This window comes from Hibiscus syriacus, unplaced genomic scaffold (genome assembly GCF_006381635.1).
Source record: "Hibiscus syriacus cultivar Baekdansim isolate YM2019G1 unplaced genomic scaffold, ASM638163v2 tig00009009_pilon, whole genome shotgun sequence".
NCBI lineage: Eukaryota > Viridiplantae > Streptophyta > Magnoliopsida > Malvales > Malvaceae > Hibiscus > Hibiscus syriacus.
Genome location: NW_024062181.1, coordinates 837,096 through 855,840, shown reverse-complemented (window position 1 = coordinate 855,840; position 18,745 = coordinate 837,096). Strand labels below are relative to the sequence as shown.

At 35.6% G+C, this 18,745-nt stretch overlaps 4 protein-coding genes across 8 annotated transcripts; 1 reads left to right on the top strand and 3 right to left on the bottom strand.

Annotated features, from left to right (window-relative positions):
- Positions 1-3,240: 3,240 nt before the first annotated feature.
- On the bottom strand, positions 3,241-6,926 carry LOC120202890 (transcription factor bHLH48-like). 2 transcript variants are annotated; one of them, XM_039203243.1, is made up of 7 exons: positions 6,035-6,925; positions 5,814-5,942; positions 5,654-5,719; positions 4,468-4,536; positions 4,192-4,263; positions 3,741-3,948; positions 3,241-3,636 (listed from the first exon to the last, which is right to left on the bottom strand). In XM_039203243.1, the coding sequence occupies exons 1-7, from the start codon at positions 6,536-6,538 to the stop codon at positions 3,599-3,601; spliced, it is 1,086 nt and encodes a 361-aa protein (XP_039059174.1). In that variant the 5' UTR covers positions 6,539-6,925; the 3' UTR covers positions 3,241-3,598. The 2 variants fall into 2 exon arrangements, with proteins under 2 accessions (XP_039059174.1, XP_039059173.1); XM_039203242.1 differs by lacking the exon at positions 3,241-3,636 and having other exon boundaries at positions 3,646-3,948; positions 6,035-6,926.
- A 3,555-nt stretch (positions 6,927-10,481) lies between these two features.
- On the top strand, positions 10,482-12,317 carry LOC120202718 (protein POLYCHOME-like). Of its 2 annotated transcripts, none has more exons than XM_039203110.1 (3): positions 10,482-10,534; positions 10,733-11,094; positions 11,800-12,317. In XM_039203110.1, the coding sequence occupies exons 2-3, from the start codon at positions 10,735-10,737 to the stop codon at positions 12,184-12,186; spliced, it is 747 nt and encodes a 248-aa protein (XP_039059041.1). In that variant the 5' UTR covers positions 10,482-10,534; positions 10,733-10,734; the 3' UTR covers positions 12,187-12,317. The 2 variants fall into 2 exon arrangements, with proteins under 2 accessions (XP_039059041.1, XP_039059040.1); XM_039203109.1 differs by having other exon boundaries at positions 10,503-10,534; positions 10,726-11,094.
- A 538-nt stretch (positions 12,318-12,855) lies between these two features.
- LOC120202889 (60S ribosomal protein L6-1-like) lies at positions 12,856-14,401 on the bottom strand. Its single transcript, XM_039203241.1, has 4 exons — positions 14,067-14,401; positions 13,866-13,972; positions 13,200-13,381; positions 12,856-13,115 (listed from the first exon to the last, which is right to left on the bottom strand). Exons 1-4 carry the CDS (start codon positions 14,321-14,323, stop codon positions 12,960-12,962), a joined length of 702 nt encoding a protein of 233 aa, XP_039059172.1. The 5' UTR covers positions 14,324-14,401; the 3' UTR covers positions 12,856-12,959.
- Positions 14,402-15,874: 1,473 nt separating this feature from the next.
- On the bottom strand, positions 15,875-16,851 carry LOC120202888. Of its 3 annotated transcripts, none has more exons than XM_039203239.1 (2): positions 16,651-16,851; positions 15,875-16,544 (listed from the first exon to the last, which is right to left on the bottom strand). In XM_039203239.1, exon 2 carries the CDS (start codon positions 16,491-16,493, stop codon positions 16,104-16,106), a length of 390 nt encoding a protein of 129 aa, XP_039059170.1. In that variant the 5' UTR covers positions 16,494-16,544; positions 16,651-16,851; the 3' UTR covers positions 15,875-16,103. The 3 variants fall into 3 exon arrangements, with proteins under 3 accessions (XP_039059170.1, XP_039059169.1, XP_039059171.1); XM_039203238.1 differs by having other exon boundaries at positions 15,875-16,549; positions 16,653-16,851; XM_039203240.1 differs by having other exon boundaries at positions 15,875-16,512; positions 16,653-16,851.
- Positions 16,852-18,745: the final 1,894 nt, after the last annotated feature.

The window sequence follows — 18,745 nt, the reverse complement described above, 5'->3', positions numbered from 1 at the left end:
TTTTTTAAATAAAAAATGAATAAAAAAACAACAAGTTGTGTAAATTTTCCAATTTTTATTTAAGGCTAAATTACACAGTTCATCACTGTACTTTACTATGTCTCCTATTTTGCTCACTGTACTTTCAATTTTTCTAAATTGCTAACTGAACTTTATACATTGAAAAATTTTGGTTACTCAGCCATTATCTCTCTAATGTCGTTAAAGCAGACCACCATCGACCACCGTAGATGGTGGTCATTCGGTCTCAAATTTCATGGGTCACTTCACCTCGACACCGTGAGCCCGAAACCGATCTCCATTTTATAGGAACTTGCTCCGAAGTCCACGATTTTTTTATTGAAAGTGAGGAAGCCGGAACGTTTCAATCCATATTCACGGGGTTTGGGATATTTTCCGGTAAAATAACCACCAGATTATGAATCAGGGGGTCGAGGTGAAGTGATCCATGAAATTTGAGACCAAACGACCACCATCTACGGTGGTCAACGGTGGTTGGCGTTAACAATATTAGATAGATAACAATATAGTGACCAAATTTTTCCAATGTATAAAGTAAAGTGAGCAAACTGAAAAAATTGAAAGTAAGATGAGTTAAATAGGAGAGAAAGTACAGTTCATGATGATCTATGTAATTTACCCATCCTAAACATGAGATAAAATATCAATTTAACCCTTAAACTTTAGATAAAATACTAATTGAACCCACGAATCTTACCAACGTCCCCTACATACGGTCGTCGCTAATTGTCAACTACCAATGACCATTGGGCCCTAAAATTTCTAGTTCACTCATTTTCAATCTCCTGAACCTAAATCTAACGTTTGTTTCATCAAAAAAACTCCACATATCAAACTTATAACCCTTCGACTTTCTTTAAAATTAATTCATAATAATAAATTTATCATTAATATTATTTAAAAAAAACAAGAAATATCTAAATCTATATTATAATCAAATCCATAATTTCCATGCAGACAATTAACAAGTTGTTTGTTATTTAATGGATTGAAAAATGAGAAGAAAGGGTCGAATTTGGTGGCCAAAGCAGCTGTCTTCAATCACCAACTTGCTGTAAGTTTCTGTTGGGTTGGTTCGTGACATGTTCTTCGGATTCTCTGGACATTCTCGTAATTTCTTCGAATCTGCAATCTCATCTTCCAGGTAATGCAGTAATTTCATACTCCATTTTATTAAGGTATTCTGAATTATGATTGCTTTGTGGAAAAGGGCACTTAGAAATTGAAGAAATTAATTTAGTCGTCGTGTTTAGGGTTTATAGAAGCTTCTTTGAAGCAACTAAGGGCAAATTTTTGCTGGTTGATTTTGGTGATTTTTTTTATGGTTCTTTTGTAACAGCTTGTTTTTGCTGGTTCGTTAGTGAGTTGTATGTTATAATGGCACTGGTGTCGGGTACTCTTTTTCCTCTACTTAGGTTTAAAGAGGTTTTTTATCGAGATCCTAATTCTTTGTTTTGTTGTGTTTGTTTAGCTATTTTAAACCTTGTGGTCGTGGGATCGAGTCTCATGGTGGGCAATTCATAATTCTGACTGCCGGAGGTCTTACACGGAAGCTGCTCTCAACCTGGTGTTGGGGGCAGCCTACTACCCTACCTCCCCTTTATCCCATTACATATGGGAATAGGGTCAGCTAAAACTTCTAATAATATACATAACGTCCCTTTTCAAAAAAAAAACTATGGGCAAAATTTTCGCCTTTGAGCCGATATTGCATTTATTAATAAAATTTATCTTTGTTGTGGGAAAAATTGGACATCAAATCCACGTTTAAGAGGTTAAAATAAATTGAGATAAGAAAACTTTTGTAAAAACAACCTCATACTTCAGTTTTACCTCAATTCCATCTGATCATCAGAATATATTCACTTCGTTTATCTGTCTGTTATAGTCTACAAGACTCAACCCCTATAACTTGTTTCTCTCTCTTGTAAACTGATAATCTAAAAGCTATTTTGGATTCCGATCCTTGTGTGGACTAACCACGACTATCGTCGTCAGCACTAGCCCAGCTTTAAAGTTTTGGAAAAACCTGACTCGGACCATGTTGTCTCAATGAGAATCGAGCCCTGTCTCAATTTCTCTTAGTGGACCGTCACTAAGTGTGTTCACAGAAAGTCGAACTTGCTAACAACCGATTCTTCCTCCCAACTATAAACTAGAACAACATCCAAACCAAAATCGATATGTACCTAAAAATTAATATCTAAACCACCTTTTTTTGTGTCAATAATCACACCAAAACGATGTCTTTTTATCTTTGTCCTCGCATCGTTTGAATTTTACCAGTCTAACGGTATAATTGAAGTCAAAACCAAAACTCAATGCTATAATTAGAGTAATTGAAAATCTAATGGTATAAACGATACATTACCTAAAGTTCAATGTTATCTTATGTAGTTTACCCTAAAACGGTAATGGAAACTGCTGTCTTATTGTATAACATAATTATTCAAACAAAATTAACTTCGAATAAAAAGACAATGGAAGCAGCATCTTAATCAATGTTGTAATTGTCATTCTCTCTCTTTCTTTTTTTAATTTTCAGATTAAAAAATACAGAAGATTTAATTAAGGGTGGTCTCTTTTAAAATTTTGGGCAGCTTTCAATGTCTTTAATTTAGGGATGGGCATGGTTCAGGTTTCGGCAGACCCGATCCGATCCGAAAGTTTTACATCATTCATTCGATCCGAAAAATATATACCCTCCACCCAACCTGAACCCGACCCGACTTTTTTAGATAAAATCCGAACCCGACCCAATCCGAAATAATAAAAATATTTTTTTATTCAATAAAAGAGTGATTTAATTGAAAAAAAATTAATATATGGAAGGGTATTATTGCAATTATTCTTAAAAATATAAGATAAAATTATATTTTTTCGAGTCAAATCGAGTCAGGTATTTTTCATCATGAACCCGAACCCGACCCAAACATCACCTTTAAAAAATCCGACCCGACCTGAATCCGAATTTTAAAAAAAAACTTGACCCGATCGGGTCAGATCCCATGCCCATCCCTAGTCTTTATCTCGGTAATCGAACATTATGATATAATAAATAAAGGGGTTAAATTTGGGGTAAAATTGTTTTTTAGGCCCTCTTAATTTTGGGCAGCAGTTTAGCATTGTTTTCCATAATAGTTATCAATATCAAACTAACATATCAACTTGGGTAGCAAACCAACAAGTGAAGTTTATCAATGAAAGAAGATGACGGTAAAATATAGAACAAAAGAAGGCAGATTTCCATAATAGTTTGAATCATCATAGTTCGTTCTGTGATTTTAAAGTATGAATCAATCAACCTCAATCCAAGTATTCGATTGAATGACTCCAAGTTAGCATAACATATATATTTAATAACAGCATACCGACGTTTCTCGTCTCCGGTCCTGAGAAATAGGAGGTTTCCATCTGACTCAGCTAAACAAACCACATGGAAACCAAAAGAGTATATGGTGAGGCCTCTCCTCTATTCCCTACTAATTTCTAATATTTGATATAGTATAGTATATATACAATGGTAGCTATCAGTAGAACGATCATAAATCTAACTGTTTCAAGCTTCTTTCGCGCTTCATAGCTCCATTTTCAATCGATTCGAATGCAACGGTGCTGCAACAAAATCGTGATATAAAACAAAGTCTCGTTCACAAGTTACTTGGCATTATAAGAATGATGATAGTTTATGGAGCAAATAAAGTTTGTTTCTTTTCTACCTGAATTTCCTGAGGAGTCGTAGCTTAAAAGCGAGTTCTCCGGAGTTATGTAATTATTGCAGACTTCCTCTTTTCCCCAAACAGACTGTTGCAATGCATTGAAATGCAGTTGCGGTGGATACTGTTGTCTGTTTCCGTTGAGTTGAACCTCGGGCCACATCATAGGCATGACCATGCCGGGGAAGTTACTGTCCATTAAAGATCCATTCTACACATTAAAAGATGATCAAACATGTCAGTTCAAGTCTTCGAGTAATCCAAATCAATAATTATCGTGTTTCATTCAGAAGATAAACTCGACGAACAACCACATAACCGATTCAAGAAAATGAAGAGTTAGAGCAACATAGTTTTGCAGAGCTATTTGTCACGTGAAATGGAAGATTTGTGGAAAGTGCTTTCAAGTTCTGACTCTAGACTAGAAACATATGAAAAAGGTGTTGATACTTGCTTCTGCTGTGAATACGCTATCGAGGTTGAAATCAATTCCCGGGTTAACTGCAGCGAGTCTCATTGATAAGAACTGCAACCAACGAAACATGATAAGTAGATTCAGACCGAGGGAGTGGAAGATACTGTGTCGAAACCAAAGCATAAAGCGCAAAACGAAACATGCCAGCCTATTGGGATGTTCACAATAAGAACCAAGAGAAAAATCAACGATGTGAGGGTTGCAGAAGACGGAAAATCTCCATAACAAGACCCTTACTACAGAGTAACATCTCACCTCCACTTGACGCTGTAGGGACTGCACATGATTGATGATTTCATCCAACACTAACGCCATGCCCGAGATCTGCAGCACATGGTATTTCGTCCGCAAATCAGAAAAGGTCCTATGTGAATTCAATGATTCTATAATGAAATTCAAACTACAAGTCAACATCAGATTGTTTGAAAAGTTGAACTTTCCCAATAGCCATACAAGTTTAACTTGAATACATATTCATGGCACGCAGATAGATGAGTTCCAAAGTGATTTCCTCGAAACATAAACATTAACCTATCCAGAAGCAATAGATTTCCAGTCTCCCAAGGGATTGACTGTAAGTCATTAACATCAATAATATTCTTTTTAACGGTTAGGCATCGCCGATCCTTTTCAAATTATGAGGAGATCATGACATGTGGTCCTAGAAAGGAAAGGTTATCTACAGCTCTGATCATCTAATTTACACTGAATTGTGGTCACATCTTGAAGAAAATGACTTGGACCCCATTTTCAATTGTCGAAAACGTCTTCTCAACGATTAAGGTATGATCAAGATTAAGTTTGGCACAATTAAACTAATTTCCCATGCACTATCACATCATGTACTCGTATAGTTAGGCTACCATTTGGCATATAAAAGGCATTTCCTTTTGTGATCTTTTATCTTGTTATCCCATAAGAGTATGGATGCCTAACTTGCAAGAGAAGTTGGCAACTGTTGTACATCAATGAAATGGGACCCCGATACCCCATGAAGACATCTAATCAAGCAAGCCACCGGACAAGTTCATAAAACACTTCATGGTAATATCCAGCTAGCATTCCACCTAACTAAAAATTTCCTTTCGTTTTACCAATACCTATCCTTTCCGAAGATAATTCAACGCCCGAGACATCAATTCGGAAAGATTAGATCAGAGCTATAAAATCTAAAACAGCAAAGAAAGGAAGAAGGGCTAAAGCATTAAAATTATCAAAGTGCCATGGTACACCAGCTGAGCTTTTTTGTTGTTGCAAAAAGTAACCCGCTTTTGTGCAAAAAGGTGACAAAGTACATAAACCATTACTAAAGAAATATAATCTGAAGATGTAATCCACTTTTTGTGTACCCATTTAAACAGATATTCCTAGCTTAATCACATAATCATAGTCATAATCATAATCAAATCATTAACGAACCTAATAATCCCAGTGAACTGACCTTACCGCATCCGGGTACCAACTCCTGTAGGAGCTTCATACGTGCATTAATCTTCTCTCTCCTTGCCTAAAAACAAATATTATTAGCTTCATAAAGACAAATAAACTAATACTAACAAGCAAACTGATTAAGGATCCAATCATCAAAATTAGTGAATTACTCTCTCAGCCAAGCTATGGCTATCCGTGGCTTGTCCCCGGCGAGCTCTAACGTGAACGTAAGGCAACTTCTCAGCATCGTCGGAGCTCTCTTTCGCCGCGGTTTTGCTTTTCTTTGTCGACCCTTTCACCTGAAAATCTCAAAAAACAAATTTATCAGCTAATTTGATCAAAATTTACCAAAAATGGAAACACCCAAAAAGCTGATATCATAATTTTTCACCTTTTCTCGGTCTTTTCTCTTGTTACGCCGGTTCTCCACCGTTGGATCAGAAACTAACGGCTGAGATGACTCGGTCTCCGCCGGCTCACTCTTCACCGGTTTCTGGAGACTGGCGCTTGAATTGTACGACGTCGGTTCAGGCGAGTTGCTTTTGTTATCTTCGTTGATGTTACCATCTCCGGTGAACACAGAGAACCTCGCCGCTCGTTCGATTAACCCACTATTAAAAGGATAATGAAAGCTGCCTTTGAAATCATCAACGTTCGGAGCCGGAGCTGGAGCAGCAGTAAGCTTAGCCGAGTCCGGTGAGTGAATGAGCTGAACGGCTTGGGGAGCCGGAAGTTCAAGCAGAGCCGTGAAGGAACTCGCGTTATCGGTCGCCGGAGCCGACATCAAACGGCGGATTTCGTCGGTAAATTGCAGCGATTCGAGTGCCGCCACTTCGTCCCTCTCCGAAGCCGTCTTATGCGGTCCAGTTCCAGCCGCCCCCGCGTTTAACTCCATGGCGGAATGAAGAAGAACAACAACAACAGCAAAACGACCCAAATTCGAAACTCTAAAAAGTACCCAGTTCGATTCCTTGAAAATAAAAAACACCCACTTGGTTAATTCAACCCAAATTTAAGTCTCAACAGCTTCAGAAGATTTTTAAAGCTTTGATAAGCTTCATCAATGGCGGTCGGGTCAAGCTAACAAAAAAGAGTTAATTGTCATTGAGAGATGAAGTTCTGAACCATTTGAAGTATAAGGAAAGCAACGCAGCAGGGATTGTCTGGTTTAACAATAAACAGGGGAAAAGATTTCAAAATGTTTTTGTTTCTTAATATCTAAATTTAGAGAGAATGAAAGAGAAAGACGAAAGTGGGGGTCTCAGCCTCGAACTGAATTATTAAAATGTACAGCTCCAACTGTACAGTTCGTTGAGAGTGAAAGAAAGTTTATGGGGTGCGGTTCAATTTAACATGATATCAAATAATTATAAATATTACATTAAATCATCATAAATAAATAATTATTCACTCGTCATATATACATGAATAAATGTTGAATTTATTTTTTTTAATATCTATTTTTTATAATTAATTATATTTTATTCTTATTATTTTTATAATTAATTATACTTTGTCCCCTTAAACTGTTATTCTAACTCTGTTCGTGCTCAAACTAATAAAGAAATAATTATAGGTAAATTTGAATCACATGTTCCTTTATTAGTATAGAATACCTATGAAACTTTATTTAGTCTCTTAACTTTTCATTTTATTTAATTTAGTCCTCATACTACAACTATTTTCAAATTATATCTTTTTATTAATTATTCAATTGTTTTATACTTCCATAAATATTTTTTCTCAAAATAAATTCTTTTAAAAATCACATTATAGGTATATTATACTCCATAATTTTAAAACTTATTTGATTTATAACATTACTAGTCTTACTCCCACATGTTAAAAATTGTGTGTGTATGTATGTATATGATTAGAGAGAGCCATTTAAATTAAAATTAATAAGTACCATCATATTATAAATAATTACATTTAAATTTAAACATAAACTCGAATAAATATATCAATTCTACCTGAATCAAATTTCATAAATTTGATTTCACTTAAAAAAAATAAAATACAGATATATTCTTCTACATTCACTCGTCATATTTACCTCAAAACTTTAAGAAAATCTCTAAAATAAGATAATGTTAATTCTTTTAATAAAATTAATTAAAAAGTATACTAGGTATAACCAATATATATTTTCTTAATTAAATAAATATAATATGTTAAATTTCAAAATTTTAATGTCAAATACAAGAATGAATCCCAATGAGACTGAACCAATGAATAGTTTAAGGAAATATTTTTTAAGTGAAACTTCTAATATTGGACACTGTTTTTTATGACCCACCCTTCTCTTACATTTATTTATAACATGAAGTCATACAATGGAAAGCTATTGAAGAGAGTTGGGTGACCCTTAACACTGGTGGTGCCCTCAACTGCTCGACTACCGTGGGAACGATCGGTGGACTCATCCGCTGCAATGAAGGTCGGCTCCTTGTTGGCTTTAATAAGCTTGTTGGTCCTTCTACCATCCTCGAAACAAAGCTTTGGGCCATTCATGATGGCTTCGCCCTCGCCTGGTTGTATGGCTTCGAGAAGATACAATGTCAAACCGACAATGCCGAAGCACACAAGCTTATCACCTCTCCAGAAGCTTCATCCAGCCCTATAGCTCATGATGGAATGGTGGTTGACACATGAATAGTTCATAATTGGTGGGGTGCTCCTTTTCCACCTCTCTTTTTAACCTTTATTCATATGCTCATTGTAGAAGACCTATCAAGGGTAGGGTCCCATAGAGCATCTTAAATATATATAAATTATTGATCAGTCTTAATGATTAAAAATATATATATTATTTTGATTCGAGTTTAAGTAATGTGTCTACATGATATATATACATTGTTAATAGCTTAAGAAAATTTATGAACAAATATGTTCTTGTATATTATCGAAAACTTAATTTAACCTTTGATGGGATTTTAACATTGTCCCATAGTAGCTCAGTGTAGATATCCATTAATGGAGGCTTACATCTTTGGGGTACATTAAATTAAACCAAGACCTTCCTTTAGGATTCAGCAAGGCACAGAGAGTGGCCTCCATTAGTCTACATTTAGGCATTGGCATTAAAGAGATTAGGGTTTTTGTTTGTATGGGCATTAAAGTGATGTAGGAGACGAATCGAGTAAAGGCAACATTTGAAGAGATGAATGAATTTGCAGGGACTCTCATGGTACAAAATCCCCACCTTATCAGTAGATTCCATTTGTGGCCAATTCCCTTGACATGTCCTGAACTTATGTTTCAACTTCCATTTCTCTCTCTCTCTCTCTCCGGATTGCATAATTTTCTACTAAAATCATTTAGGGTTTTTTCTTATTTATGGTGGGTTAGCCTTAAATTAGCCAAAGATGTGAAATTCGAGTCGGTCCAAAAATAAGTGTAAAATCCTACGATTCATGTGTGAATCAATTAAGATTGATAAATATATGTTTTTAAATTTTTTTTGGTTCATTTTGAATATTAGAAGGGTAAGCAATAGCCTTGGTTCCCCAAAGAAGGAAACTATGATTTCTAGTCTCTTCAAACACAATGAAACTTTAAGTTCATATAATCTACGAGAAAATTGGGATCCAATGCTATAAGAGATTAAATTACTTTACATCAAAAAAATAAGAATTTATGAAGCAAGTGTCACGCCCTAAGAACTTTCAAGCACAAACTGTTGCAATATCAGAGTTAAAGTCTGACGGGACGTACATCCTTAGAAGCTTATTGATACTTCTGGTCTTTTCTACGACTAAGTAAGTTTTACCCAAGCCTAGTGAGCATGCAAACTCACCAAGGTTGGAATCAAACCCTCAAGGCTCTCGGACCCAAGTATCACGGCCCGTGACACAAGGGTGGATGTATATTGTCCTCAAGGGAAACATATGTACCCCATTATTTTAGAGAAATTGCTAAATTTAATTTAGCGTGGTAAGGAGAATAAAAAAATTGTATACCCATTTTTTCAAAAAATAATTTTAAATTTTTTAACATTTTCAAATTTTTTAGATCTGTCACGATTATGAAGTATTTAAAAATAAAAATAGAAAGGAGTGCGAGATGTTTAAATTTTGAATACAACACGATCATATAATGAGTTAAAATCTATTTACATAATTTAAAACCTTTTTAGTTTTATACATATTTAGGACCGTTAAATGACTGAAAATATATAGCTGAGATTAACTCGTTATTTTTTTCCAGCGAATATATTTTCATTTTTTATTGTTAATCTCGTACATCTATTTTCATTCATCCAACAGTTCTAAATCTAACGAAATAGTTTTACATTTCTAATAGGATCTTATCTCCTATGCAATAACATGGAAAATAACATCAACTCAATAGAAATATACAACATGAAAATATAAATATATTCATATTTATATAAAATGAATTATTAAAGTTTCAAATTTCATATAAATAGTGAATTTATCAAGTGATTTTAATGATTAAAGAGATTCATTTTTTCTAGGGGTTTTGGGTTTGAAATATTAATTTAATAATTAAATTGGTTACAATTTAGAAATATTAATTTAATAATTAAATTGGTTTCAATTATAGAAATCAGAAGTTAAAACCAAATTTTAACATGATAAAGGGATTGAAACTAGAATTATACCTAAAACTATAGGAATAAACATTGAGCGCCTAAACCTAAAATTTGAATGCATAGCCATGGAACAACTGAGTGACACGTGTCAAACGCTATGCTGTAATGAAACTAGCCGCTATAGGACCGCCCATTTCTTCACTTTGAAAATTTTGCCAAATTTGCCATCTTCGAATCCGAAGTGCCAAAGGCTTTTCTTTCAATATTTGCTGCCGCCGGTAGATGCCTTATCGCCGTTAGACCCTTTTGAAGCAATCGCCCATTTCTTCTAAGGTTAGTGGTTTTTGTAAATTTGAACTAGCAGAATCCATTTTCTCCTTCTTTTTCTTCTTCTTTCTTGCTTTTTTCTCCGTTTTCTTGGGAATTTTCTGATACCCATTTTACCTTTCTGCTTGTTTTCTCCATTTATTGCAAGCTCTTTGATACCCAATTTTTGTCTTTTTTGCATTTTTGTGGGTTGGAAGCCATAAGCAATGGCTGAGTCGAGAGATAGACTCGTGAGAAACGTTGATTTAGCGGAAGTCTTTGCTCGAAGACGGATTGGGCATTTGAGAATCCTCTCGCAAGAAGCGATGGAGCTTTTAGGCGGCTCCCCTGTTACTCGTAGGCCAATGGGTGTTGCCGGTGCTACTCTTTCGACGGCACGTGTAGGAGGGTTCCGCCGGGGTAGCACTTTGAGGACTCCAAGAAGTGTAAGACGTGGCCGGACTCCGAGAGCTAATGTTCCGGGGACTCCCGGTCCCTTGGGCCGTGGTAGGGGTAGAGGTACGGGTAGTATATTACCTTCTTGGTATCCAAGAACTCCTCTCCGGGACATAACCGCTGTTGTAAGGGTATTGACGGCTTCTCTTCTCTCTTTTATTTATTTATTTATTTATGTTTGAAATCTTATTGGACGCTTTTGATCTGTTTCTTTACTAAAAGAGAAATGTCGTTTATTTGTTCAATTGCTATGTCTTGTTTTGCTAATGAGAGAATCTTGAAATTATGATGATTCAACTGCTAAATTTAGTATACCATAAACAATGCTCACTCTGGCTTTCATGAGCTGATTTTACTGTCTCATTTCTGGGTTCTGATCCATCCATTTACATTTAGTGAAAACCCTTCTTTTGAGTCATAAAAATTGACGTTTAAGCTAATATTCGATGCTCGGCTTGAGTTCATTGAACTTTGTTTGATGTTCATATTAGTGTCTTCAATTTTGACCAGGTGTCTTGTTGTTCCATAGTTCATTTGTCCTTCATTCATGGATTCATCCATAGTCCATATGTTTGATGTTCATCTTATCGTCTTCAATTTTTATCAGGTGTCTTATTCTTCCATAGTCCACTTGTCTTTCATTCATGGATGCATCCAATCCATAGTCCATTTGTTTCATGTTCATCCTAGCGCACCCCCTTTATTAGTGGGTTGGGCAAAGCTTTCACAGAAAGAACACCTATGACGTTTCACACTGAACTTCAATTATTATTTTTACAGTTGCTTAATTCGAGCAACAATTAGAAATTTTCACTGAATTTGATGAGAATAACCAGGCCATTGAAAGGAGGAGAGCTCGGTTAGGAGATGGTGAAAATCAAGTTTTTGAGACCCCAAGTGCCCCAAATGAAAGTGTTCTTAACTCAAACATATCATCGGTTGCTTCACTCGAGCACAATTTCTCCACACCAGCTTCAACCGTTAAATTGAAGCCTCGCCCTCCACCGATCCAGACTGTGTCAAAGATTCTGCTTAATGTTGCCAATAAAAAACCTGATGAATCAGCAGGGGAGCTTCTTACTACACCCCAAAGGAAGCTGTTGAACTCCATTGACACAGTGGAGAAAGCTGTGATGGAGGAGTTGCAGAAAATGAAGAGGACCCCAAGTGCTAAGAAAGCTCAAAGGCAAAACAAGGTCCGGACATTAATGTCGATGCGGTGATGCTGTATACCATAAGAAAACCACCTCTCGGTGCAAGTCTTGAACCCGGCTGATCATCCTCTGATGATATGTTTGCATTCTTGGGGCAAATTTTCCTTCAATACTTGCTGAAGGGTCCTGATATAAAAATTGGTAACACACGGTTCCTTTGTATCCTTCATTCTTTGAAGAGACCATTTTAGGAATACTGAGGACTTGGTTTCTGGATTTGCTTCACTCTTTTCTAACACTAATGTTTTGGATCTTTTTGCACTTTGCAACACTATATGTAATATGTTTCACATTAAGATGTACTGTCATGGATCTATTGTTCTCTTGCCTATACCATGTTTTCCTTAAGATGACAAAAATATCTGAACTTCACGTACTCTGATATGATAGGATTGATTTTTTTTTCAAATAGAGCATATAGTGTAAAAAAAGGTCTGGGTCAAGTTGGGACAGATAAAATGTAACATTCGTGTTGTGAATTCAAGCTTCGTTCTCAGCTCGAACAACCTTGTGCACCTGATCTGATTACAGTTTTCGAACCATTCAACAAACAATTACATTATGAAATGGAAACAATTCAATAAAAGAAAGATAGACATCAAAACAGAACATATATTGAATCAGATTAAGAACAAAATAGACAAAACAATTCATGTAAGAAATTCGAGGTTTTCAGCATAACAAAGCAAAAGATGATACACAAAAAATTTTGGTTTTCCCCATAAAAAATCTGTCGATAAAACCATTGACACTACAAATCCAAGCTAAGTGCAAAATTCCCTCTAGAAAACAAGTTCATGAGGTTTCATGCCAGACTTCAGTGAAAATCTAGCGGCAAGGTAGGCCTTCAAATCTGGGACGTTCTCGATGGACTTAAGTAACGAGGCATCAACAACTTTCTGGTCTTCTTTCTTATCTTCAGGCAGTTTCCTTTTGTCCTATAAGAGATGGACAACCAGGAAATGAAATTAGATTAATGGAATTTGTATGGCTTGAACTAAAATAAATGCAAAACTACAAACCTCCTTTTCAGCTTCGAAAAACTCTCCCTCATTCTTCTTTTTCTTCTTCACCACTTCCTTAGTGAAGTACTTGTCGTCGAACTTGTCTACATTAACCTCAGAGATGTCGATCTTGGTGGAAGTAGCAATAGCATATGATTGGTTCACACGCCTTAGAGGGACACCATTGATCTTAAATGGTCCTGCAATAAAAGGGAATTCCCAAATTCATGCAAAGAAAGACAAATATCGAACAACAAAAGATAATAAACATAAAAGCAAAATCAAGCTCACAATGAACAGCCAACACAACAAATAAGGATTACTAGCCACACTAAGCCACTAGGTACAAATTAAGATTCAAAGCAACATAAGCGTACATATACAGCGACAAAACAATACCGGAAAGTTAATAAGATGGCTTTTACCACCATCGTCATGTATCCAATCGGTATTCGAATTACACCAATCCTTACATTCAATTAATGTTTAACCATGAACTTCAGTTGCTTTCAAATTACAGTTATAGGCACCGGTTCCACTTCAATAAATTTTCCAAACAAACATTCGGCAAAACAATAACAATGGCAAACTTAAACAAGTAATTGCAGTAAAATATGTTCCAAAACAAATGGTAGAAACAATACTATGGAATGAAAACAATAGCGGGAAAGAAAAAGAAAATACCAGTAACCAAAAGGAGCCCGGAAGTGAGTTGCTTCAAGAAAACAACTCTCTTCCCCATAAATCTACCAGCCAACAAAATCAACACGGTACCAGGAGTAATGCTAGCCCTAAACACAAATAGGAAAAAAAACCAACATTAAGAAACATATCTCCAGAGATCTACGTATGAAAAAACAAAGTAATAACATTTAAAGGAAAAACCTGAGCTTGGTGGGTTTGGGTTTGCGCTTATTAAGAAGCGGCTTCTTGACATTATCGGCGGGATAAAACTTGGGAGGCTTCTCGGCAACGGCGGGAGTCTTGGCCTGGGGATCGTGGCGGGGGAAAACGCCGCCGTTTTTGGCTTTGATTGCCCAAAGACCACGCTTGTGGTACATTTTAGACCTTGAATACTTGCCCACGCCACGGATTAGATCTGGGTTTCGGGTCTTGATTGGGATTTTCCGTTTTGCCGCCATTTTCTCCTCTGCACTGCTCGCTCCTGCTCTTTCAATGGCGTCCGACAAATCAACAATAGAGCAAATAAATATATTTAAATTTCAATTCTAGGGTTTAGGGGTCAAATGTTGGGTGTCATGGGCTTTTAAAGTTTGGATTTTTTCAGACTTTGATTTATAATTTATATAAATAAAATAATTATCATAATATTCCAATTTTAAAGTATATTATCTTTTGATTTATTATCACTTGATATATGAGTGGGGAGGAATTTGAATAATATTCAGGCATAAGCATTACTGGGAATATAATATTACCAAGGGGAATATGATTATCAAGGCATAAACATAAGGAATTTGATATTAAGGTTGTGTTTGGTTTACGGAATGGAAGATTATCAAGGGGAATATAAGATTACTAGGGAATATGATTACTGGGAATGTTGTATTTTGTGTTTGATTGGCTTAGCAAGAATGTAAGATTATCGTGTTTGGTTAAAGTAATAAAAGATTATTGGAATGTATATTTGACCAAATTGTCCTTATTATATATTTGTTTTTTAACAAGTTAGAAAATATTTATATATTTTCTTTAAAAAAATTAAATTCATAAAATTTATATAATTTTTTTTACAAAATTGAAAATATAAAAAGGTTTAATGAAAGGGTAAAATTATATTTTAACCCCTGAGCTTCATATAAAATTTTAATTATAGACTATTTTGTAAATCTAAAATAGTTTAAGGATAAATTTGTAATTTAATATTCGTAGAATTTTTATTATTTAATGACAGAAAAAAAAATATTTAAAAAAAATAAGGGCATTTTAGTCCAAAAGGTCGGGAATCCAACAATACCTAAAGAAAGAGAGGTAATGATATTCCCGGTAATATACTCCAAAAATACACTATTGGTAATCTTACATTACCGATAATAAGATTCCCAGACTAATCAAACGGGAAAATGTGGATTTCATTCTCATGAGAATCCCACATTCCCCCATCCAAACACCCCCTAAAGCTTTGTTTAGTCCTGCCTGACTCACTGATTCCGGCAGCAGCAATGGCAAATTCAGGGGATTGGGTTTATTTGATTAAAACGTAAACTCCAGTGCCCGAAACACTACAAGTACTACACGAGATGGGCACGAAAACCGGTCGGCACGCACCGGAAAGAGGAACGGAACGAACTTAGAGCGACCGGTGAACATGCGGTGTGGAGGTGCCATACGACCTGGATTGCTGCTGAATTTCTATGCATTGCCTCCCGTTTTGCTGAAGCAACTAGAGCCTGCCGAAATGTTGAGCACTAACAGGCTCCAAGGTTCCGGTTAAATCCCACGATGCATTCGAATACGGATTCATGACTGCACCACGGGGCATTGGTGGTTGAGCCGGATACGACGAGCCTTTAGTGACTCGCATGAATCCGGCATTTCCCTTCACCAATGCCATCAGCGCCCAATGCTTTGGGTCAACGATCTACACTTGCATTTTCTTCACAAACCAGTCTCCTTGTATGGAAACAGGAAAAAATCCTGGAACGAGCATGCATTCTCGTCTTGTTTGAATAAACATCTTCAGGTTTCCAAATCCATGGAATGTTACAAGACAGGCACTGGTAAACTCATCTACAAACTCGGATCCGAAATCATCCATTAGTGATATCGAATCCCAAAACGACAACAAACTAATCAAGTATGGCAAAAAGAAACAACTAAACTCATACAAGAGCAAACAAGAACTACTTTTGACATGAAAACAGAAGGTGGAATCCTCAGGGATGGTTGTCCGGAACCTCTTCACTTGCACTCAACAACAGCTTCAGCTGCCCGTCGAGGTTTGTTTTTGCGCCTGCTACCGTTTTGTCGATATCCAACAGGTTTGATCGAATCACCGGTGCTTAACTTCGTTGCGATCCCATTCTCTTTCGCCTGTGTAGGCCTATTCCGCTTCCTTCCATTCTCCTTGGCAGGCGGATTTTTCATCCCCTTGATAGGAACCGAACCATTTACATCTTCACCGTCGTCTTCAATCTTCTCCGCTTCGCCTTCCTCGATATCATCATTGAATTGGATTTGCAGCCTCCCTCCTCTATTACTTGCCGGAATTCTTTCTTCGTCACCGCTCCCGGGATCTTCATGAGACGAAACAACAGCCTGCTTCATTACTTTTCCTCTACCTCTTCTCATGGTGCAAGCAAATCAACCACTTCAAAGACACAATTTTGAACAACTTAACAAGGTTTCTGCAAAGACAAAATCAAAAAATTCAGTCCAAAAAATAAAAATCTCAAACCCCATTTTCCGAATCAAATGAAAGATCAAGCAATATATATATATAACACTCACCTAAACCAGAACAGAAATTCCTAGATGAATCATCAAACAGCAGGGTTTATCCTTTCTAAAACAATAGGGAATTCAAATTTCTGGGTTTAATTTCTCTTCCTGTTTCCTACATTTTCCGGGAAAATATCAAAGCATAAGAAGGAAAAACTCGATTTAGAGAGTTCATAAAAGACACAAATCGATTAGACAGAGAGAAAAAAATCAAAAAAATCAAAATCGACCTAATTTCAAACTGCACTTGACCCAACAAAAAATAAACAATGCAATCTTCAATTTTCAGTAACCAACAACCAATGATAGGAAAACCTCAAATCCAATCAAAAGCCTTAATTTCAAAGCTTTCAACTTACAGTGATCAAAGATTGAGTAAAGCAAAAGTATAGAGATTCTCCGTCTACTATAATTACTCCACCAAACAGGGCATTAACTCCTCATTAAGCAATACACCCATAAAGAAATGAAGCTGACCCTGAAACAAAGATCAATCCTTTGCATCTTTGGAACAAAACCCATTTTTCAGAATCTCATTGCGCAAATGCTCCAAGAAAAAAAAGTTGGATTTCTACTTTTATTTATGTTTCTTTCGATGATTTTCAAGTGTGAAACCAGTAAAGAACACAAAGGTTATCTATTGGAAACCATGATCTGAATGTGAAGCAAAGAGAAACAAAAGCCAGATCAGATTCTGTGGTGTAAGCTAAAAGGAGAGCACGATCGATGAGTTTTTCAAAGAGAAATGCTAAGAAAAATCAGAGGATTTGCTTATTGTTAAGAAGAATTTGTGAATGTGTGCGGGGTGTGCCTCGTTTCTCAAATTTGACTTTGGGTTTTGAGTTTGGTTTGACTTACACGTGTACGGTGACTGTGACTTGACTTCACTTTAGTACAATGTAATTTTCGCCGTTGGATTGAGATTCTGTGAGCTCAGACTCGGTTTTCCAATCATAGGCACATGTTTAGTTGTGACTATATCACTGAATATTAAAGGGAAATAAATTTAATTAAAAGAAATTTCGGCATTGTTCATATGGTTCTTATTATAATATATCAAACACATAAGAGATCATAAATTAAAGTAGTTATGTCTGTATATTATATTATCAAATATAAAATAAAATTTTTAAAACATAATTAAACGTGGTTGGTCCAACATGTCTAATAAATTGAATTCAATATAATTATATAGTTGATATTTTTCTTAATTAATTAACAATGACTGTAACACGAACCAAACGACTTCAGTGATAAAGGAAATGTTGTTATTTCTCGGTGTCACGAGTTTAAGCACTAAGAATGTCAGGAGTATAAATGTTTACTATCAAGTGATTGAGAGTTATTTTTGAACAAACAGTGTCTTGTATTTTACCCCATATTTATTCCAAAAAAAACAATGGACGTATACACGTTATATATATATATATATACTTGATCTTAAGATCTAAAGAGATAACAATATTATTCTTACTACTGAAACCGTTTAATGAATTTTGTATATAAATATTATATATATATGGGCTGGGATCCACTTATATAATGTAAAACTCTTTAGTTTTATACAGATTTAGGATCGTTGAGTGAGTGAACATATGGATGAGATACTTGTTTTTTTTTTCTCGTGAATATATTCTCATTTCATACAGTTGATCTCAGTCATCTATTTTCACTCATTCAACGATCCTAAATTTGTATAAAACTAAAAGAGTTTTATACTGTGTTGCATGATCGTATATATATATTATGGTGATAGTTTTGGGGTTGTAAAGGCCTGCAAGTTGGATGGGTAAGCAATACGATGGACAACATAGAAGCTGACAACCCATCGTGCGGTTCTTCACTTTCCATCTGATACGCTCTTATTTTCTCATTAACCAAACAAGGGTAAATCCAACACTTCAATTTAATTAATTCAAACCATTTGGTTTCATGCGTTCTTTTAGCTCTTACTAGTTAAGAGTCATGACCTCGTAGGGAAGAACCAACAGTACATGTCTTGTGTTTTTTCTATATTACTCGTATTCAAATGCAAATATTCAAATATTGATTGGTTTAATGGAATGAAACGTTAACTCGATCAAAATTATAAATATTATCAC